Raw genomic sequence first — 23,463 nt, forward strand, 5'->3', positions numbered from 1 at the left:
CAGGAATGAAAGATTCACCTCCGGGACACTGCTGAGGGGGAAAAACCCAGGAGAACAATCACAGGGTGGGGGGGGTGGGGATAAAAAAAAATGGTGTGTGTGTATTTTTTTCAGTTTTTGTTCATCAGTTATAAAAATATTGGAGATGGGGGGAAAAAAATTGGCTGTTTGACTGGGTGAAGGCGGTTAGAGACGGGAGATCGTGCAATAAAGGCGGTTAAGAAGGCAAATGGTATGTTGGCCTTCATAGCGAGAGGATTCGAGTACAGGAACAAGGATGTCTTGCTGCAGTTGTATAGGGCCTTGGTGAGACCACACCTTGAGTATTGTGTGCAGTTTTGGTCGCCTTATCTGAGGAAGGATGTTCTTGCCATGGAGGGAGTGCAACGAAGATTCACCAGACTGATACCTGGGATGGCAAGAATGACGTATGAGGAGAGATTGGGTCGATTGGGCTTGTACTCGCTGGCGTTTAGAAGAATGAGAGGGGATCTCATTGAAACTTATAAAATTCTAACAGGACTAGACAGACTAGATGCAGGAAGGATGTTCCCGATGGTCGGGGAGTCCAGAACCAGGGGTCACAGTCTAAGGATAAGGGGTAAACCATTTAGGACAGAGATGAGGAGGAATTTCTTCACCCAGAGAGTGGTGAACCTGTGGAATTCTCTACCACAGAAGGCAGTTGAGGCCAATTCATTAAATATATTGAAGAAGGAGTTAGATATATTTCTTAAGGCTAAAGGGATCAAGGGATATGGGGAGAAGGCAGGGACAGGGTACTGAGTTTGGATGATCAGCCATGATCTCATTGAATGGCGGAGCAGGCTCGAGGGGCCGAATGGCCTCCTCCTGCTCCTATCTTCTATGTTTCTATAAAACTCCAGGAATACCTTCGCCAGAGTTGGCGACCCTGAAAGATGCCGCGGAGGATTAACAACCGTGTGTCGTGGGAGTCTGGTGAGAATGATGAACAATTCTATCTTTTTCTTCACTGTTTGAGAGGCGGATATAAAAAAAAACGAAAACACAAATCCTCGCGAGGAAAAGGTCGCCCTCCAAAGCAAGACCGGCCCTCAATCGCTGTCGGGCAGTCGCTGTGTTTTTTTTTCCCCGACAGTCTCCCTTTGCTGCCTCTGGTTTAATCCCCAAACATCCGTGGTAGGCTCCTCTGCTCTCCAGGCCCAGCCCAATCTGGCTGAGCGAGCGCGCCGCGGATATCTATAATTAAAAATAATGACAGCTAGATAATGACTATCTTAGAACAGGGTTTCTGCAATTGCCTCATATCTTATACTTAGGGATGACAGGGGAAGAGGTTTCCAAGGGTAATGTAATGAGTATTGACTGGGAGCTCGATGCTTGGCAGGTGTAGCATCTGTGCTGAAGATAAAAAGAAAGATCTTGCATTTCTCCAGCGCCTCTCACGTCCCCAGGACGTCCCAAAGTGCTTCACAGCCAATGAAGTACTTTTTGAAGTGTGGTCACTGTTGTATTGTAGGAAACGGGGCAGCCAATTTGCGCACAGCAAGCTCCCACAAACAGCAACGTGATAATGACCAGATCATCTGTTTTAGTGATGTTGGTTGAGGGATTAATATTGGCCCCAGGACACCGGGGAGAACTCCCCCCTGCTCTTCTTCGAAACAGTGCCATGGGATCTTTTACATCCACCGGAGAGGGCAGACGGGGGCCTCGGTTTAACATCTCATCGGAAAGACTGCACCTCAGACATTGCGGCGTTCCCTCAGTACTGCCCCTCCGACAGTGCGGCGCTCCCTCAGTACTGCCCCTCCGACAGAGCGGCGCTCCACCAGTACTGCCCCTCCGACAGTGCGGCGCTCCCTCAGTACTGCCCCTCCGACAGTGCAGCACACCCTCAGTACTGACCCTCCGACAGAGCGGCGCTCCACCAGTACTGCCCCTCCGACAGTGCAGCGCTCTCTCAGTACTGCCACTCCGACAGTGCAGTTCTCCCTCAGTACTGCCCCTCCGACAGTGCGGCGCTCCCCTCAGTACTGCCTCTCCGACAGTGCAGCACTCCCTCTGTACTGACCCTCCCAACAGTGCGGCGCTCCCTCAGTACTGCCCCTCCAACAGGGCGGCGCTCCTTTAGTACTGCCCCTCCGACAGTGCGGCGCTCCCTCAGTACTGCCCCTCCGACAGTGCGGCGCTCCCTCAGTACTGCCCCTCCGACAGTGCGGCGCTCCCTCAGTACTGCCCCTCCGACAGTGCGGCGCTCCCTCAGTACTGCCCCTCCGACAGTGCAGCACTCCCTCAGTACTGCCCCTCCGACAGTGCGGCGCTCCCTCAGTACTGCCCCTCTGACAGTGCGGCGCTCCCTCAGTACTGCCCCTCCGACAGTGCAGCACTCCCTCTGTACTGACCCTCCCAACAGTGCGGCGCTCCCTCAGTACTGCCCCTCCGACAGTGCGGCGCTCCCTCAGTACTGCCCCTCCGACAGTGCGGCGCTCCCTCAGTACTGTCCCTCCGACAGTGCGGCGCTCCCTCTGTACTGACCCTCCCAACAGTGCGGCGCTCCCTCAGTACTGCCCCTCCGACAGTGCGGCGCTCCCTCAGTACTGCCCCTCCGACAGTGCGGCGCTCCCTCAGTACTGCCCCTCCGACAGTGCGGCGCTCCCTCAATACTGCCCCTCCGACAGTGCGGCGCTCCCTCAGTACTGCCCCTCCGACAGTGCGGCGCTCCCTCAGTACTGCCCCTCCGACAGTGTGGCACTCCCTCAGTACTGCCCCTCCGACAGTGTGGCGCTCCCTCAGTACTGCCCCTCCGACAGTGTGGCGCTCCCTCAGTACTGCCCCTCCGACAGTGCGGCGCTCCCTCAGTACTGCCCCTCCGACAGTGTGGCGCTCCCTCAGTACTGCCCCTCCGACAGTGTGGCGCTCCCTCAGTACTGCCCCTCTGACAGTGTGGCACTCCCTCAGTACTGCCCCTCCGACAGTGTGGCACTCCCTCAGTACTGCCCCTCCGACAGTGTGGCACTCCCTCAGTACTGCCCCTCTGACAGTGTGGCACTCCCTCAGTACTGCCCCTCCGACAGTGCGGCGCTCCCTCAGTACTGTCCCTCCGACAGTGCGGCGCTCCCTCAGTACTGCCCCTCCGACAGTGCGGTTCTCCCTCAGTACTGCCCCTCCGACAGTGTGGCGCTCCCTCAGTACTGCCCCTCCGACAGTGCGGCACTCCCTCAGTACTGCCCCTCCGACAGTGTGGCGCTCCCTCAGTACTGCCCCTCCGACAGTGCGGCGCTCCCTCAGTACTGCCCCTCCGACAGTGCGGCGCTCCCTCAGTACTGCCCCTCCGACAGTGCGGCGCTCCCTCAGTACTGCCCCTCCGACAGTGCGGCGCTCCCTCAGTACTGCCCCTCCGACAGTGCGGCGCTCCCTCAGTACTGCCCCTCCGACAGTGCGGCGCTCCCTCAGTACTGCCCCTCCGACAGTGCGGCGCTCCCTCAGTACTGCCCCTCCGACAGTGCGGCGCTCCCTCAGTACTGCCCCTCCGACAGTGCGGCGCTCCCTCAGTACTGCCCCTCCGACAGTGCGGCGCTCCCTCAGTACTGCCCCTCCGACAGTGCGGCGCTCCCTCAGTACTGCCCCTCTGACAGTGCGGCGCTCCCTCAGTACTGCCCCTCCGACAGTGTGGCACTATATCCTTCTATTCCTTTCTCCCTCTTGTTTATCTAGCTTCCCATTAAATGCATCTGTGCTATTTGCGTCATTGTGTAGAATGGGCCGATACTGTCTGGAGTTTAGGAGAATGAGAGGTGATCTCATTGAAACATACAAGATTCTGAGGGGGATTGACAGGGTAGAAGCTGAGAGGATGTTTCCCCCTGGCTGGAGAGTCTAGAACCAGGGGTCACAGTCTCAGGATAAGGGGTCGGCCATTGAGGACTGAGATGAGGATGAATTTCTTCACTCAGAGGGCGGTGAATCTTTGGAATTCTCTGCCCCAGAGGGCTGTGGAAGCTCAGTCGTTGAGTATATTCAAGACAGAGATCGATAGATTTTTGGATTCCAGGGGAGTCGAGGGATATGGAGATCGAGCGGGAAAGTGGAGTTGAGGTCGCTGATCTGCCATGATCTCATTGAATGGCGGAGCAGGCTCGAGGGGCCGTACGGCCGACTCCTGCTCCTAATTCTCATGTTCTTATGTTCAACCACTCCCTGTGGCAGCAAGTTCCACATTCTCTCCACTCTCTGGGGAAAGAAGTTTCTCCTGAATTCCCGATTGGATTTATTAGTGACTGTCTTATATTGATGGTTTCTAGTTCTGGTCTCCCCCACAAGTGGAAACATCTTCTGTACATCTACCCTATAATCATCTTAAAGCCCTCGATCAGGTCGCCTCCTCAGCCTTCTCTTTTCTAGAGAAAAGAGCCCCGGCCTGTTCGGCCTTTTCCGATAGTTACAGCCTCTCAGTTCTGGGATCATTATCACCGTTGTTTCTCTGCGATTCTGTGTTCCCAATGGTCCCATTTTGGAAAATAAAAGAAAAAAGTAGGAATGTGTCTCATCTCCTGCGAGTCACATCTCCCGTAAACTGGCCTGGCTTTGTCCTCGGGGTGGGGGACGGGACGTTGCCTTGTGTAAGTCCCACCTCTCTCCCCCTCCGCACATCACTTTGAACAAGCTCCAGAGAATCAGTTACCCAACTTAACGCTGGACGTGTTCGTCGTTCTTTTACCACAAACAGGCCTTGGATTCAGCATAGCGGGCGGAATCGGGAATCAGCACATTCCCGGAGACAACAGCATCTACGTCACAAAGATCATCGAAGGAGGCGCGGCCCACAAAGACGGGCGACTACAGATCGGAGACAAGATCCTGGCTGTGAGTCTCTCACCGTATGTCATACGACTCCCTGCCCAGAATTCCCCCAACATGACTTCCAGTGACAGCCGTGGAAGTGCTTGTCCGACATCCAGTACCGGATGAGCAGAAATGTCCCAATTATTGGGAAAACCGAAGCCATTGCCTTCACTCCCCACCACAAACTCCGTTCCCCCGTCACCGACTCCATCCCTCTCCCCGGCTACTGTCTCAGGCTGTTCAAAAGCTAGGCGTCCAGTCGGATCCCGAGCTGAGCTTCCAACCACATAACCTCTCCATCACCAAGACCGCTACTTCCACCTCCGTAACATTGTGCGTCTCCGCCCCTACCTCAGCTCATCCGCTGCTGAAACCCTCATCTGGGCCTTTGTCCCCTCCAGACCCGATTATATTCCAACGCACTCCTGGCCAGCCTCGCATTTCCACCCTTCGTAATCTTCAGCTCCTTCAAAACTCTGCTGCCCCCGTGTCCTAACTCGCCCCCAGTCCCGTTCACCCATCACCCCCTGTGCTCACTGCCCCGTGTCCTAACTCACACCCAGTCCCGTTCACCCATCACCCCCTGTGCTCACTGCCCGGTGTCCTAACTCACACCCAGTCCCGTTCACCCATCACCCCCTGTGCTCACTGCCCCGTGTCCTAACTCACACCCAGTCCCGTTCACCCATCACCCCCTGTGCTCACTGCCCCGTGTCCTAACTCACACCCAGTCCCGTTCACCCATCACCCCGTGCTCACTGCCCCGTGTCCTAACTCACACCCAGCCCCGTTCACCCATCACCCCCTGTGCTCACTGCCCGGTGTCCTAACTCACACCCAGTCCCGTTCACCCATCACCCCCTGTGCTCGCTGACTAGCATTGGCTCCCGGTCCGGTAACGCCTCGATTTTACAATTCTCATCCTTGTTTTCAAATCCCTCCATGGCCCTTGCCCCCCTCCCTATCTCTGTAACCTCCTCCAGCCCTACAACCTTCCGAGATCTCTGCGCTCCTCCAATTCTGGCCTCTCGCGCATCCGCGATTTCCATCGCTCCACCATTGGCGGCCGTGCCTTCAGCTGCCTGGGCCCCGAGCTCTGGAATTCCCTCCCTAAACCTCTCCGCCTCTCTCTCCTCCTTTAAGATGCTTCTTAAAACCGACCCCTTTGACCCAGCTAATGGTCACCTGCCCTAATATCTCCTCATGTGGCTCAGTGTCAAATTTTGACTGATAATCGCTCCTGTGAAGTGCGTTGGGACGTTTTACTGCGTTAAATGCAAGTTGTTGTTCTAAAGCGCCGCCTATTGGCCTGAGCCAGGAATTACAGCGTTACAGGGAGATGTTTACATACAAATTTGCGTTCACATTGACGGTTTCAATGTTAAATGTTGACCAGAATTCACGACGAGGAGTTGGACAGGAAGTGGGCGCACGCACCAGATTTTCAGTAATATAAATAGAGTCTGAACCGTCCCCCTGGAATTCCTCCCGCCAGTTCACTTTCTCTCGGTCTCTCCTCTTTAGGTAAATAACGTTGGCCTGGAAGATGTGATGCACGAAGACGCAGTGGCTGCGCTGAAGAACACATCGGATGTTGTGTACCTCAAGATCGCCAAACCCACCAGCCTCTACGTCAACGATACCTACGCACCTCCTGACATCACCACCTGTAAGTGGGGAGACCCCAGAAATGTCCTCCCCCCTCCCCCCCCCATTCCCCACTCCACTCTCTCCCTACTTCTCTCAGGGTGCCGGTCTCTGGGATACTCCTGTAGTCCGTCAGATACACACGTTCAAATAGGAGGTTGGGCAAGCTGCCCCATTGCTGTACCTGCCCTGGGAGTGTTTGACGGGACAGTGTAGAGGGAGCTTTACTCTGTATCTAACCCGTGCTGTACCTGCCCTGGGAGTGTTTGATGGGACAGGGTAGAGGGCGCTTTACTCTGTATCTAACCCGTGCTGTACATGCCCTGGGGCTAAAAGGGTTAAGGTTTGAGGACAGGCGGAATGGCCTCCTCCTGTTCCTGTGTAACAGGCTCGAGGGGCTGAATGGCCTCCTCCTGTGTAACAGGCTTGAGGGGCTGAATGGGCCTCCTCCTGTTCCTGTGTAACAGGCTCGAGGGGTTGAACTGCCTCCTCCTGTTCCTGTGTAACAGGCTCGAGGGGCTGAATGGCCTCCTCCTGTTCCTGTTGCTAGCTGCTGCACATTGTGTGCCAGTTTGCCGTAATGCCCCCCTGAGCTCTTATTGCTAACTCACACCTACGCAACAAACCATGGTAACGTGTCTAAATATTTCTGTGAGAAGATCAGCTCTAATGCTGAAATAGCTGTGAGGGAAGCCATTAATATTCTGAGCAATTTTTGCCCACGCTTGTTTTGAGAGCTGCTGTTGCTTCTGGTCCCTCCTCCCGCGGCCTGCTTTAACAACATTCTCTTCCATCCAGCCTACTCTCAGCACTTGGACAGTGAAATGGGCCACTCCAACTACCTGGGCACGGACTACTCACAGACGCTGACCCCTTCCTCCCCACACAGATATTCGCCTATTCCCAAAGGGTTGATGGGAGAGGATGACATCCCAAGGTGAGGAGATTTCTGTGTGCTTCACCCGCCCGCCTTCCGTCTCAGTGCATGCTGCGGCCCACGGCTTCTCAGCGCTCCCGGTTGCTATCTCACTCTTTGTCACTGTCCCGGTGGTCTGTGTCTGTGATTCCCTCGCACGGTGATGGGACGGGGGTCTGTGTCTGCGATTCCCTCGCACGATGATGGGACGGGGGTCTGTGTCTGCGATTCCCTCGCACGGTGATGGGACGGGGGTCTGTGTCTGCGATTCCCTCGCACGGTGATGGGACGGGGGTCTGTGTCTGCGATTACCTTGCACGGTGACGGGACGGGGGTCTGTGTCTGCGATTCCCCCGCACGGTGATGGGACAGAGGTCTGTGTCTGTGATTCTCCCGCACGGTGATGGGACATGGGTCTGTGTCTGCGATTCCCCCGCACGGTGATGGGACGGGGGTCTGTGTCTGCAATTCCCCCGCACGGTGATGGGACGGGGGTCTGTGTCTGCAATTCCCCCGCACGGTGATGGGACGCGGGTCTGTGTCTGTGATTCCCCCACACGGTGATGGGACGTTGGTCTGTGTCTGCGATTCCCCCACACGGTGATGGGACGGGGGTCTGTATCTGCGATTCCCCCACACGGTGATGGGACGCGGGTCTGTGTCTGCGATTCCCCCGCACGGTGATGGGACGGGGGTCTGTGTCTGCGATTCACCCGCACGGTGATGGGACGGGGGTCTGTATCTGCGATTCCCCCGCACGGTGATGGGACGCGGGTCTGTGTCTGCGATTCACCCGCACGGTGATGGGACGGGGGTCTGTATCTGCGATTCCCCCGCACGGTGATGGGACGGGGGTCTGTGTCTGCGATTCCCCCGCACGGTGATGGGACGCGGGTCTGTGTCTGCGATTCCCCCGCACGGTGATGGGACGGGGGTCTGTGTCTGCGATTCACCCGCACGGTGATGGGACGGGGGTCTGTATCTGCGATTCCCCCGCACGGTGATGGGACGCGGGTCTGTGTCTGCGATTCACCCGCACGGTGATGGGACGGGGGTCTGTATCTGCGATTCCCCCGCACGGTGATGGGACGGGGGTCTGTATCTGCGATTCCCCCGCACGGTGATGGGACGGGGGTCTGTGTCTGCGATTCACCCGCACGGTGATGGGACGGGGGTCTGTATCTGCGATTCCCCCGCACGGTGATGGGACGGGGGTCTGTGTCTGCGATTCACCCGCACGGTGATGGGACGGGGGTCTGTGTCTGCGATTCCCCCGCACGGTGATGGGACAGAGGTCTGTGTCTGTGATTCTCCCGCACGGTGATGGGACATGGGTCTGTGTCTGCGATTCCCCCGCACGGTGATGGGACGGGGGTCTGTGTCTGCAATTCCCCCGCACGGTGATGGGACGGGGGTCTGTGTCTGCAATTCCCCCGCACGGTGATGGGACGCGGGTCTGTGTCTGTGATTCCCCCACACGGTGATGGGACGTTGGTCTGTGTCTGCGATTCCCCCACACGGTGATGGGACGGGGGTCTGTATCTGCGATTCCCCCACACGGTGATGGGACGCGGGTCTGTGTCTGCGATTCCCCCGCACGGTGATGGGACGGGGGTCTGTGTCTGCGATTCACCCGCACGGTGATGGGACGGGGGTCTGTATCTGCGATTCCCCCGCACGGTGATGGGACGCGGGTCTGTGTCTGCGATTCCCCCGCACGGTGATGGGACGGGGGTCTGTGTCTGCGATTCACCCGCACGGTGATGGGACGCAGGTCTATGTCTGCGATTCCCCCGCATGGTGATGGGACACGGGTCTGTGTCTGTGATTCCCCCACACGGTGATGGGTCTGTGTCTGCGATTCCCCCACACGGTGATGGGACGGGGGTCTGTGTCTGTGATTCCCCCACATGGTGATAGGACAGAGGTCTGTGTCTGTGATTCCCCCACACGGTGATGGGACACGGGTCTGTGTCTGCAATTCCCCCACACGGTGATGGGACGGGGGTCTGTGTCTGCGATTACCCCACACGGTGATGGGACACGGGTCTGTGTCTGCGATTCCCCCACACGGTGATGGGACGGGGGTCTGTGTCTGCGATTCTCCCACACGGTGATGGGACGGGGGTCTGTGTCTGTGATTCCCCCACACGGTGATGGGACGGGGGTCTGTGTCTGCGATTCCCCCGCACGGTGATGAGACGGGGGTCTGTGTCTGTGATTCCCCCACACGGTGATGGGACGGGGGTCTGTGTCTGCGATTCTCCCACACGGTGATGGGACGCGGGTCTGTGTCTGCGATTCTCCCACACGGTGATGGGATGCGGGTCTGTGTCTGCGATTCCCTCGCACGGTGATGGGACGCAGGTCTGTGTCTGCGATTCCCTCGCACGGTGATGACAGGCAAGAACAGAATAACTTCTTTACCCAGAGAGTGGTGAGAATGCGGAACTCGCTACCACAGGGAGTGGTTGAGGCAAATAGCAGAGATGCATTTAAGGGGAAGCTGGATAAACACATGAGGGAGAAAGGAATAGAAGGATATGGTGATCGGGTGAGATGGAGAGGGGTGGGAGGGAGGCTGGTGTGGTGCAGAAACACTGGCACGGAGCAGATGGGGCCGAATAGCCTGTTCCTGTGCTGCAGGTTCTATTTCATCGGCCTGACCCTCTGGCTGAATATGCGAATGGTTGATTTGCCCCTTTTACTAGTGACAGTCCTTGAACTTTACCCCCACAGGGAGCCGCGGAGAGTGATCATACATCGCGGCTCGACGGGACTCGGATTCAACATCGTGGGCGGCGAGGACGGAGAAGGGATCTTCATCTCCTTCATCCTGGCTGGCGGTCCAGCAGACCTCAGCGGCGAGCTTAGGAAGGGAGACCAAATACTCTCGGTAGGATGGGATCGCACTGTGCTAACGTAGCCTTTTTCTCATTTTTTTTCATTCGTTCCTGGGATGTGGGCGTCGCTGGCAAGCCCGAGCATTTATTGCCCATCCCTAGTTGCCCCTTGAGAAGGTGGTGAGCCGCCTTCTTGAACCGCTGCAGTCCGTGTGGTGAAGGTGCTCCCACAGTGCTGTTAGGGAGGGAGTTCCAGGATTTTGACCCAGCGACGATGAAGGAACGGCCGATATATTTCCAAGTCGGGACGGTGTGTGACTTGGAGGGGAACTTGGAGGTGGTGGTGTTCCCATGCGCCTGCTGCCCCTGTCCTTTTAGGTGGCGGGTTTGGGAGGTGCTGCCGAAGAAGCCTTGGCGAGTTGCTGCAGTACATCTTGTAGATGGTACACACTGCAGCCATGGTATGCCGGAAGTGGAGGGAGTGAATGATTAAGTCTGGGTGGGGTGGGGGTGTAATGAGGACACAGCGATGAGATACAATGAGCAGTCTAAGCGGCAGCATGAACATTCGAATCAAGGGTTAATCATTGGCCTTTCTGTATCGCTCTGCCTCCATCCCTGTTACTTATTGTGTCAAGTTGATAGAGCTGTTAAAAAAGCAAACAGGATCCTAGACTTTATAAATAGAGGCAGAGAGTACAAAAGCAAGGCAGTTGTGCTAAACCCTTTATAAATCCCTGGTTCGGCCCCAGCTGGAGTATTGTGTCCAATTCTGGGCACCGCATTTTAGGAAGGATGTCAGGGACTCAGAGAGGGTGCGGAGGAGATTTACCAGAATGGTACCGGGACTGAGGGACTTCAGTTATGTGGAGAGACTGGAGAAGCTGGGATTGTTCTCCTTAGAGCAGAGAAGGTTAAGGGGAGATTTAATCGAGGTGTTCAAAATCATGAGGGGTTTTGATGGAGTAAATAAGGAGAAACTGTTTCCAGTGACAGGAGGGTCGGTAACCAGAGGACACAGATTGAAGATAATCGGCAAAAGAACCAGAGGGGAGATGAGGAGAATGTTTTTACACAGCGAGTTGTTGTGATCTGGAACGCGCTGCCTGAAAGGGCGGTGGGAGCAGATTCAATAGTAACTTTCAAAAGGGAATTGGATAAATACTGGAAGGGGAAAATTCACAGGGCTGTGGGGAAAGAGCAGGGGGGAGTGGGACTAATCGGAGAGCTGTTCAAAGAGCTGGCACAGGCACGATGGGCCGAATGGCCGCCTCCTGTGCTGTGGGATTCTATGATACGAATGGGACTCTGTCTTCCAAGAAATGTTCGAATTGTCACATTGAGATAAACGATGTTGTCGTGCTCGAGTCGTATCACCGGGTCAGAATGGTCCATTACTCTGCAGCTGCCCTGCTTCACCACACGCCATTGATCGGCGATATTTACCGCTTTAGGTTTTGGTGTCCCTTGCTTAGAATTTTATTTTTCCCACATGGAATCCTGGATAGCAGCCCCACCCAGTCCCTGCTGACTGAGAGGAGACCTTCAGAACGCTCGAAGCTCAATCCAAACTCGCGCGCAGCAGTCGAAAGGACAGTGTTCTACTCACTCATTGTCCCATCGGAAGAGATCGCCATCTGCACAGTCTTGGCCTTGTGTAGGACACCCCTGGCTGGAGAGTCTAGAACCAGGGATCAGTTTCAGGTTAAAGGGGTCGGCCATTGAGGACTGAGATGAGGAGGAATTTCTTCACTCAGAGGGCGGTGAATCTTTGGAATTCTCTACCCCAGAGGGCTGTGGAGGCTCAGTCGTTGAGTATATTCAAGGCTGAGATCGATAGATTTTTGGACTCTTGGGGAATCGAGGGATATGGAGATCAGGCAGGAAAGTGGAGTTGAGGTCGATGATCAGCCATGATCTTATTGAATGGCGGAGCAGGCTCGAGGGGCCGAATGGCCGACTGCTGCGCCTAATTCTTATGTTGATACCAGGAGAGACCGTTAACCCACTTTCCACTTAAAATAATGGAAAGAATGCGAATTGGATAGCTGTTTAAGGGGTGATCTGATCGAGGTGTTGAAGATGATAAAGGAGTTGATCGGGTGGAGAGAGAGAAACTATTTCCTCTGGTGGGGGGAGTCCAGAACAAGGGGGCAGAACCTTAAAATTAGAGCCAGGCCGTTCAGGGGTGATGTCAGGAAGCACTTCTTCACACAAAGGGTGGTGGAAATCTGGAACTCTCTCCCCCAAAAGCTGTTGAGGCTGGGGGTCAATGATAGATTTTTGTTGGGTAAGGGTATTAAGGGTTACGGAACCAAGGCGGGTCGATGGAGTTAAAATAGAGATCAGCCCTGATCTCATTGAATGTCCGAACAGGCTCGAGAGGCTGTACGGCCTCCTCCTGTTCCTGTGTAACAGGCTCGAGGGGCTGAATGGCCTCCTCCTGTTCCTGTGTAACAGACTCGAGGGGCTGAATGGCTTCCTCCTGTTCCTGTGTAACAGGCTCGAGGGGCTGAATGGCCTCCTCCTGTTATTGTGTAACAGGCTCGAGGGGCTGAACGGCCTCCTCCTGTTCCTGTTCAACAGGCTCGAGGGGCTGAATGGTCTCCTCCTGTTCCTGTGTAACAGGCTCGAGGGGCTGAAAGGCCTCCTCCTGTTCCTGTGTTGAGGCTCGAGGGGCTGAACGGTCTCCTCCTGTTCCTGTGTAACAGGCTCGAGGGGCTGAATGGCCTCCTCCTGTTCCTGTGTTGAGGCTTGAGGGGCTGAATGGCCTCCTCCTGTTCCTGTGTAACAGGCTCGAGGGGCTGCATGGGCCTTCTCCTGTTCCTGTGTAACAGGCTCGAGGGGCTGAACGGCCTCCTCCTGTTCCCGTGTAACAGACTCGAGGGGCTGGATGGGCCTCCTCCTGTTCCTGTGTAACAGGCTCGAGGGGCTGAATGGCCTCCTCCTGTTCCTGTGTAACAGGCTCGAGGGGCTGAATGGCCTCCTCCTGTTCCTGTGTAACAGGCTCTAGGGACTGGATGGGCCACCTCCTGTTGCTTTGATTGTTAAAGGAGTGAAAAGAATAGGAAGAATTTTCTCCCCACTTTAGCAGTGTTTTATTTTTTATTCCCGGTCAGGTGAACGGAGTGGATCTACGGAACGCCACGCACGAGCAGGCGGCGGCTGCCCTGAAGAACGCGGGACAAACGGTCACCATTATTGCACAGTACAAACCAGAAGGTAGGTGACCAGGGCTGGGAGGAAGGAGTCCTTTGTACTTACACGTAGGCTCTCACTGCAGTCCTGGCTACTTGAGTTGCCATCAATTGGATGCACAAGCAGACACGGGAACACTGTCAGAGGGGCAGTACTGAGGGAGCGCCGCACTATCGGAGGGGCAGTACTGAGGGAGCGCCACTGTCAGAGGGCCAGTACTGAGGGAGCGCCGCACTGTCGGAGGGGCAGTACTGAGGGAGCGCTGCACTGTCGGAGGGGCAGTACTGAGGGAGCGCCGCACTGTCGGAGGGGCAGTACTGAGGGAGTGCTGCACTGTCGGAGGGGCAGTACTGAGGGAGCGCCGCACTGTCGGAGGGGCAGTACTGAGGGAGTGCTGCACTGTCGGAGGGGCAGTACTGAGGGAGTGCTGCACTGTCGGAAGGGCCGTCTTTCGGATGAAACATTAAACCGAGGCCCCGTCTGCTCTCTTGTGTAGATCTAAATGATCCCACGGCCACTATTTTGAAGAAGAGCAGGGGGGAGTTCTGTCCGGTGTCCTGGGGCCAATATTTATCCCTCAACCAACATCACTAAAAATAGATGATCTGGTCATTTTCACATTGCTGTTTGTGGGAGCTTGCTGTGCGCAAATTGGCTGCCGCGTTTCCTACATTACAACAGTGACCACACTTCAAAATAGTACTTCATTGGCTGTAAAGCGCTTTGAGACATCCTGAGGTGGTGAAAGTCGCTGGAGAAACGCGAGTCTTTCTGTTCCATTAATTTTCTGTCTCCACGCAGAGTACAGTCGCTTTGAGGCCAAGATCCATGACCTCCGGGAGCAGTTGATGAACAGCAGCATCGGATCTGGGACCAGCTCCCTGAGGAGTAACCACAAGCGGGTCTTCTACATAAGGTGAGCTGAGCAACCTTGGAGAGCAAACTGGATGGATCCTCTCAAACCTACACGAACCTCTCGTGCCCACCCTCACTTCCCCGTCCACCAGCGAGGGCCAGGGCAGAGGCCCTCTCTCAATCGCAACTTTCTCCAGCCCGGATCGAGTGATCATAGAATCATGGAACCACACAGCACAGGAGGAGGCCATTTGGCCCATCGTGCCTGTGCCGGCTCTTTGAACGAGCTCTCCAATTAGTCCCACTCCCCCCTGCTCTTTCCCCGTAGCCCTGTGAACTGTATTTATCCAATTCCCCTTTTGAAAGTCACTATTGAATCTGCTTCCATCGCCCTTTCAGGCAGCGCATTCCAGATCACAACAACTCGCTGCGTAAAAAATATTCTCCACATCTCCCCTCTGGTTCTTTTGCCAATTATCTTCAATCTGTGTCCTCTGGTTACCGACCCTCCTGCCACATGATGCTGTGACAGAGACTGTAGGTCCCGCATTGGACTCATCAGTCACCTGAGAACTCATTTTTAGTGTGGAAGCAAGTCATCCTCGGTTCCAAGGGACTGCCTAAGAAGAGAAGAGACATGGTTTTGGAATGGCCGACTCATAGAAACATAGAAGATAGGAGCAGGAGTCGGCCATTCAATGAGATTGACATAAGAAAACTACTGGGCACTTGGTCTAAGCGTTAAACAAAGCTTTAATCAACTGTTTTACAACATGGAGGTCTAGTTGTGTCCTTCACTAGTTCCTGTTAACAATGTCCTGCGCAAGCTGGGTCTGTGCCCGAGTATTTATACTCTCCCTGGACAGCGCCACCCGTAGGCCGCTCAGTATTATTTCATAAGTCTTTCTTTCATGAATGACTGATTCATGTCAGCGATCATGGCTGATCATCCAAATTCAGTACCCTGTCCCTGCCTTCTCCCCATATCCCTTGATCCCTTTAGCCTTAAGAAATATATCTAACTCCTTCTTGAATATATTTAATGAATTGGCCTCTACTGCCTTCTGTGGTAGAGAATTCCACAGGTTCACCACTCTCTGGGTGAAGAAATTCCTCCTCATCTCTGTCCTAAATGGCTTACCCCTTATCCTTAGACTGTGACCCCTGGTTCTGGACTCCCCGACCATCGGGAACATCCTTCCTGCATCTAGTCTGTCTAGTCCTGTTAGAATTTTATAAGTTTCAATGAGATCCCCTCTCATTCTTCTAAACTCCAGCGAGTATAAGCCCAATCGACCCAATCTCTCCTCATACGTCATTCCTGCCATCCCAGGTATCAGTCTGGTGAATCTTCGCTGCACTCCCTCCATGGCGAGAACATCCTTGGTCCTGCGTCTCCTCATCTTACGCTCCCTCCCTCCCGCAGAGCTCTGTTCGACTACGACAAGACAAAGGACTGCGGATTCCTCAGTCAGGCGCTCAGCTTCCACTTCGGTGACGTCTTGCACGTGATCGACGCCTCGGACGAGGAGTGGTGGCAGGCGAGGAAGGTTCACTCCGACGGTGAAAGCGAGGAGATCGGCTTCATCCCCAGCAAGAGGAGGTAGGCCCCAGCGGGAGCTGACCATTGCACCAGGTGCCCCCACGGAGTCAGCAGGTCAATGGGTTCGCAGTCCCCACTCCAGGGACCCGAGCGCATAATCCAGGCCGACACTCCCAGCGCAGTACTGAGGGAGCGCCGCACTGTCGGAGGGGCGGTACTGAGGGAGTGCCGCACTGTGGGAGGGGCGGTACTGAGGGAGTGCTGCACTGTCGAAGGGGCGGTACTGAGGGAGCGCTGCACTGTCGGAGGGGCGGTACTGAGGGAGCGCCGCACTGTCGGAGGGGCGGTACTGAGGGAGCGCCGCACTGTCGGAGGGGCAGTACTGAGGGAGGTTGCACTGTCGGAGGGGCAGTACTGAGGGAGCGCCGCACTGTGGGAGTGTCGGAGGGGCGGTACTGAGGGAGCGCCGCACTGTCGGAGGGGCGGTACTGAGGGAACGCCGCACTGTCGGAGGGGCGGTACTGAGGGAGCGCCGCACTGTCGGAGGGGCGGTACTGAGGGAACGCCGCACTGTCGGAGGGGCGGTACTGAGGGAGTGCCGCACTGTCGGAGGGGCAGTACTGAGGGAGTGCCGTACTGTCGGAGGGTCTGTACTGAGGGAGAGCCGCACTGTCGGAGGGGCAGTACTGAGTGAGTGCTGCAGTGTCGGAGATGCCGTTTTTCAGATGCAATATTAAACCGAGGCCTCGTCTGCCCTCTCAGGCGGACGTAAAAGAGCCCGTTTGTCAACTGGGCAGTACTCAGGCCCCGGGCAATGATCTTGTTGGTTATAATTGTTCTGTACAGTCTATGGTGAGCCCTGCATGACTGACTCACATCGGCCTACCTCGCTCTAAAGTCGAACTCTCTTATGAAGCACAATCTCTCTTGTCTGCTTTGGATGTGGAGTTATGTGTCAGAGATGAATTCCGAGGAGGTTTCGTGGTGATCGAGAAGGATCTTTATTTTCAGCCTCTTCCCTTCAATGACGGTTTCTTTTTAATGTTCTTGCCTCCGACAGGATTGAACGGAAGGAGTGGCCAAGACTAAAGAACAAGGATAGGGTAAGGAAAGCGAGGTTACACTCGGCTAAATATGGTGACCGGGTCGAGGGTAGGGGGGGCCGCGCGAACTGCACTCCATTGTGAAGAGAAGCCAGCGGAGGCTGCAGGTGTGAAATGGGCCTCCTCGAGACCAGGCCCAGGGCGCGACTCTGGGCCATGGAGCACGGCCAATGGGCAGCTGGCCAAATAAACGCGAGGCGAAGCCAACAGCCGGCAACGGTCTTCGTTCGGAGGAGGGGTTATGTCGGTGAGACTCCGCCATTGGCGGCCGTGCCTTCAGCTGCCTGGGCCCCGAGCTCTGGAATTCCCTCCCTCAACCTCTCCGCCTCTCTCTCCTCCTTAAAACCCACCTCTTTGGCCAAGCTTCTGGTCACCTGTCCTAATATCTCCTCATGTGGCTCGGTGTCAAATTTCTGTCTGATAATCGCTCCTGTGAAGCGCCTTGGGACGTTGAAGGCGCTGCGTAAATTGAAGTTGTTGGTGAGCTCAGTGCTTATATATAAAATGGAGCCAAAGGCAGGGCCTCTGTAACTGGACCCTTAAAATTCCCTTATCGAATCGCACAGCACAGGAGGAGGTCATTCGGCCCATCGTGCCTGTGCCGGCTCTTTGAAAGAGCGCTCCGATTATTCCCACTCCCCCCTGCTCTTTCCCCACAGCCCTGCACATTTTTCCCCTTCAAGTATTTATCCAATTCCCTTTAGAAAGTTACTATTGAATCTGTGGCTCAAAGTAGAGGAGAGTGCATCGTGAACAGCGAATGCAATATAACCAAATTGCAAGAAGTACAAGTGAATCGTGAAGGAGCGTTTGCGGCCCTGGACGCTTGGAAGGAAGGAGGTGTTGCATCTCCTGGGCTCGCACGGGAAGATGCCGTGGGGAGGGGAGGCGGGGGTGTTTGGGGGCTGATCGAGTATTATTCCACAAAAACCCCCAGGAATAAAAGGTAGAGAATGTAGCGCGATTCTCTCCTAATAAAAGCTCTGCTTTCTTTTTTTGCTGATTAGGAAATCCCGGGTCTTGGTGATGGTGGAGGATCGCAAGGTGAGACGCGATTCGGGAGCCCATTGAGTGAGATATTAACGGCAGTTTCTACACCATCGTCCCGGTCTCTGTCTGAACAGAAACAGCTCCTTCGAATTGTGAGGTTATCAGTTCGATAGACGACAGCTCTGAAACAACGCCACCGCTCTTCAATACTTAAATACAACGCGGATTCTTTCTGAATCCAAATCTAGGATAAATACTGCAACAATCAATAGTAATCCTTGCAGAGGAACAGGAGGAGGCCGTTCAGCCCCTCGAGCCTGTTACACAGGAACAGGAGGAGGCCGTTCAGCCCCTCGAGCCTGTTACACAGGAACAGGAGGAGGCCATTCAGTCCCTCGAGCCTGTTACACAGGAACAGGAGGAGACCCATTCAGCCCCTCGAGCCTGTTACACAGGAACAGGAGGAGGCCATTCAGCCCCTCGAGCCTGTTACACGGGAACAGGAGGAGGCCCATTCAGCCCCCTCGAGCCTGTTACAGAGGAACAGGAGGAGGCCATTCAGCCCCTCGAGCCTGTTACACAGGAACAGGAGGAGGCCATTCAGCCCCTCGAGCCTGTTACACAGGAACAGGAGGAGGCCATTCAGCCCCTCGAGCCTGTTACACGGGAACAGGAGGTGGTCATTCAGCCCCTCGAGCCTGTTACACGGGAACAGGAGGTGGTCATTCAGCCCCTCGAGCCTGTTACACGGGAACAGGAGGTGGTCATTCAGCCCCTCGAGCCTGTTACACAGGAACAGGAGGAGGCCATTCAGCCCCTAGAGCTTGTTCTGCCATTCAATGGGGTCAAAGCTCCATCTACCTGCCTTAGTTCCGTAACCCTTAATACCCTTAACCAATAAAAAATAAATATCGGTTTTGAAATTTGCTCCCCAGCCTCGACAGTTTTTTGGTTTGGAGGAGATTGCAAATTCAGTCAAACATTGGCCTTACCCCACCTTTCCCCTCCCCACTGACAGCTGGGGTGGGGGCAGGGCGACCCTGAGTGGGCTTCACCATCCTCGGGCTGATGGGTGTCTGGTGCATCCACCTGGAATGCGAGCACGTGAGTCGGAGTCGACACAAGACGGGTTCCTCCTCGACTGTGCTGCCCTAATGGTCGAACAGCCTGCTAATGCTCTCTGCTGCCCCGTGTCCTAACTCGCCGAGTCCCGTTCACCCATCACCCCCCCGGTGCTCGCTAACCTACATTGGCTCCCGGTCCAGCAACGCCTCGATTTCAAAATTCAAATCCCTCCATGGCCCTCGCCCCCCTCCCTATCTCTCTAACCCCCTCCAGCCCCACAACCCTCCGAGATCTCTGCGCTCCTCTAATTCTGGCCTCTTGAACATCCCCCGATTTCCATCACTCCACCATTGGCGGCCGTGCCTTCAGCTGCCTGGGCCCCGAGCTCTGGAATTCCCTCCCTAAACCTCTCCGCCTCTCTCTCCTCCTTTAAGATGCTCCTTAAAACTGGCCTCTTTGACCAAGCTTTTGGTCACCTGTCCTAATATCGCCTTATGTGGCTCGGTGTCAATTTTTGCCTGATAATCGCTCTTGTGAAGCGCCTTGGGACGTCCGTTCATTTGGAATTGGATAGTTCCCAGTCTCCCTGTGTGTTTGATTCCTGAATCCAGTTAACGAGCATGAGACATTCCCAATCTGTGAGATCCAACGGTATTTCTTTTGCTTCAGGGAGTCGGGATGACCATGTGTTGAGCTATGAGGCCGTTCTACAGATGGAAGGTGAGCTGAGAACACAGAAACTACTTCCTAATAATCGCCTGTTACAGTCAGAAGGTCATGGGTTCAAGCCCCACTCCAAAGACATGAGCCCGTAATCCAGGCTGACCTTTCCAGTGGCAGTACTGAGGGAGCGCCGCACTGTCAGAGGGGCAGTACTGAGGGAGCGCCGCACTGTCGGAGGGGCAGTACTGAGGGAGCGCTGCACTGTCGGAGGGGCAGTATTGAGGGAGCTCCGCACTGTCGGAGGGGCAGTACTGAGGGAGCGCCGCACTGTGGGAGGGGCAGTACTGAGAGAGCGCCGCACGGTTGGAGGGGCAGTACTGAGGGAGCGCCGCACTGTCGGAGGGGCAGTACTGAGGGAGCGCCGCACTGTCGGAGGGGCAGTATTGAGGGAGCGCCGCACTGTCGGAGGGGCAGCACTGTCGGAGGGGCAGTACTGAGGGAGCGCCGCACTGTCGGAGGGGCAGTACTGAGGGAGCGCCGCACTGTCGGAGGGGCAGTACTGAGGGAGCGCCGCACTGTCGGAGGGGCGGTACTGAGGGAGCGCTGCACTGTGGGAGGGGCAGTACTGAGGGAGCACCGCACTGTCACAGGTGCCGTCTTTCGGATGAGACATTAAACTGAGGCCCCGTCGGGGCTCTCAGGTGGATGTAAAAAATCCCACGGCCTCTATTTGGAAGAAGAGCAGGGGAGAGTTCCGTCCTGGGGCCAATACTTATCCCTCAACCAACATCACTAAAAACAGATGATCGGGTCATTATCACATTGCAGTTTGTGGGAGCTTGCTGTGCGCAAATTGGCTGCCTCGTTTCCTGCATTACAACAGTGACCACACTTCAAAAAAAGCTTTGGGACGTCCTGAGGTGGTGAAAGGCGCTATATAAATGCAAGTTTTTTCTTTCTTTTTTATCTGCAGTACACTATGCTCGTCCGATTATTATTCTGGGGCCCACCAAGGACAGAGTGAACGACGACTTGCTCTCCGAATTCCCCGACAAGTTTGGATCCTGTGTTCCACGTGAGTATATGCGTCTGGTCCGTGAGGTCTGAGGAAAGCGGGCATGATATTGGCGCTGTTTAGATTCCGATTGCGGGAGATTGACACCCCTTTAGACAGCCCCTGCCATTTGCACTATATCTGGTCCTGGCCCCAGACTCTGATCCAGTTTTTATTGGGACTGCAAGTCCACCACCAAGAGCAGCGATCCTGATCTCAGGCCGCGAGAACCGAGACTCAGCCCACGGGCATTAATCTCTTGGAAACTGAATTAATAAACAGAGTGTGTATTGACATCACTGTGTCAGCCAATGAGTTGCAGGCGGAACGCGACTCACATCAAACAGAGTCTATTTCCTCCAGCAGCAAACAGAGTCTAGTTATTCAGCAAACAGCAAAGTCTATTTACTTACCAAACAGCAAACACAGTCTATTTATTTACCAAATAGCAGAGTCTATTTACTTACCAAACAGCAAACACAGTCTATTTATTTACCAAATAGCAGTGTCTATTTACTCAGCAAACCGTCTACAGAGTCTATTTAAAAGGAGTCTCCAACAGTAAACAGAGCTCATGACCAAAACTGCAGCAAAGTCTCCCGATACTAGCAGGATTATTTCTCCAGCAGAATGCAGTGAGTGGAGGATAGTTACACCATACAAACGATGCGCGTAGAATCAATCCCAGTCACTCACAGCAGGGCGATCTCCAGGCGTGATTGACGGGGGAAATTACCCAATCATCTCTGTTCTGGCCGGGGATAGTGGGATCACTCTATGCAGCCAATTAATAGAATAGAAGTAGCTGTACCCAATTCAGTCCTCACCCCGTTACCCAACAACGGAGCACTGGATTTTCCGACTCTCTCTCCTCAGATACGACTCGGCCGAAGCGTGACTATGAGGTGGACGGACGCGACTATCACTTTGTGGCATCGCGCGAACAGATGGAGAAGGACATTCAGAGTCACAGGTTCATTGAGGCCGGCCAGTACAACAGCCACCTGTACGGGACCAGCGTACAGTCGGTGCGGGAAGTGGCAGAGCAGGTAAATCACCGCGGCCCTTTCACAAGTCGGGGGCGGAGGGGGTCAGCGAGGCTGGTGCTGGGGAATGGGACACGTTCCCGCATCAGTCACTCCCTGGTTCGGACCAGCTCAGGGATCAGGCAGTAGTATGGGATGGCAGGAATGACGTATGAGGAGAGATTGGGTGGATTGGGCTTATATTCGCTAGAGTTTAGAAGAATGAGAGGGGGATCTCATTGAAACTTATAAAATTCTAACAGGACTAGACAGACTAGATGCAGGAAGGATGTTCCCGATGGCGGGGGAGTCCAGAACCAGGGGTCACAGTCTAAGGAAAAGGGGTAAGCCATTTAGGACAGAGATGAGGAGGAATTTCTTCACCCAGAGAGTGGTGAACCTGTGGAATTCTCTACCACAGAAGGCAGTTGAGGCCAATTCATTAAATATATTGAAGAAGGAGTTAGATATATTTCTTAAGGCTAAAGGGACCAAGGGATATGGGGAGAAGGCAGGGACAGGGCACTGAATTTGGATGATCAGCCATGATCGCATTGAATGGCGGAGCAGGCTCGAGGGGCCGAATGGCCTACTCCTGCTCCTATCTTCTATGTTTCTAAGTATGCCATGTACGCTGATGACCCCTAGCTCTACCTCACCACCACTTCTCTCGACCCCCTCCACGGTCTCTAAATTCTCAGACTGCTTGTCCGACGTGCAGAAATTTTCTCCAATTAAATATTGGGAAGACCGAAGCCATTGTTTTCGGTTCCCGCCACAAACTCTGTTCCCTAGCCACTGACTCCATCCCTCCCCCTAACATCTGTCTCAGGCTGAACCACACTGTTCGCAACCTCGGTGTCATATTTGACCCTGAAATGAGGTTCCGACCACATATCCGCAGCATAACAAAGACCGCCTACTTCCACCTCCGTAACATCGCCCGTCTCCGCCCCTGCCTCAGCTCATCCGCTGCTGAAACCCTCATCCGGGCCTTTGTTACCTCTAGACTTGACTATTCCAACGCACTCCTGGCCGGCCTCCCACATTCCACTCTACGTAAACTTGAGGTCATCCAAAACTCGGCTGTCCGAGTCCTAACTCGCCCCGAGTCCCGTTCACCCATCACCCCCTGTGCTCGGTGACCTACATTGGCTCCCGGTCCGGCACCGCCTCGATTTTAAAATTCTCATCCTGGTGTTCAAATCCCTCCATGGCCCCTTGCTCCCTCCTCCCTATCTCTGGAACCTCCTCCAGCTCCACAACGCCCCGAGATCTCTGCGCTCCTCCAATTCTGCCCTCTTGAGCATCCCCCGATTTCCATCGCTCCACCATTGGCGGCCGTACCTTCAGCCGCCTGGGCCCCGAGCTCTGGAATTCCCTCCCTAAACCTCTCCGCCTCTCTCTCTGCCTTTAAGACGCTCCTTAAAACCTCCCTCTTTGACCGAGCTTTTGGTCGCCTGTCCTAATATCTCATGTGGCTCGGTGTCAAATTGTGTCTGATAATCGCTCCTGTGAAGCACCTTGGGACGTTTCACTACGATAAAGGCGCTGTATAAATGCAAGTTGTTGTTGTAATAAGTGGTACATCGGGCGGTGTGTATGGGCTCAGGCTGGAGTGTGATGCCCTCAACAGTCAAATATTCTGTGAAGATTGGGCGGTCGGGCGAGGTGCTGGAGGGGGTGCTGCCCACAGCCGGCAGCGAAGGAGTGGGGGTGGGGGGTAGAGGTGAG

General features: G+C 55.0%; 1 protein-coding gene across 2 annotated transcripts in view; it reads left to right on the forward strand.

The window, feature by feature from the left end:
- The window catches only part of LOC147091124 (disks large homolog 4), a 683,309-nt gene that overhangs the window by 652,967 nt on the left and 6,879 nt on the right, over positions 1–23,463 (forward strand). For both annotated transcript variants that reach the window (XM_085977591.1, XM_085977592.1), the window contains 12 exons: positions 4,712–4,848; positions 6,352–6,496; positions 7,273–7,411; positions 10,130–10,286; positions 13,353–13,455; positions 14,233–14,347; positions 15,713–15,889; positions 16,890–16,932; positions 17,940–17,976; positions 19,657–19,707; positions 20,624–20,725; positions 21,581–21,753. In XM_085977591.1, coding sequence (XP_085833717.1) covers positions 4,712–4,848; positions 6,352–6,496; positions 7,273–7,411; positions 10,130–10,286; positions 13,353–13,455; positions 14,233–14,347; positions 15,713–15,889; positions 16,890–16,932; positions 17,940–17,976; positions 19,657–19,707; positions 20,624–20,725; positions 21,581–21,753 — 1,379 coding nt within the window. The remainder of the gene's footprint in view (positions 1–4,711; positions 4,849–6,351; positions 6,497–7,272; positions 7,412–10,129; positions 10,287–13,352; positions 13,456–14,232; positions 14,348–15,712; positions 15,890–16,889; positions 16,933–17,939; positions 17,977–19,656; positions 19,708–20,623; positions 20,726–21,580; positions 21,754–23,463) is intronic.

The sequence above is a fragment of the Somniosus microcephalus genome, unplaced genomic scaffold, assembly GCF_052327205.1.
Source record: "Somniosus microcephalus isolate GS21.2 unplaced genomic scaffold, FLI_Smic_1.0 unresolved_chr4, whole genome shotgun sequence".
Lineage (NCBI taxonomy): Eukaryota > Metazoa > Chordata > Chondrichthyes > Squaliformes > Somniosidae > Somniosus > Somniosus microcephalus.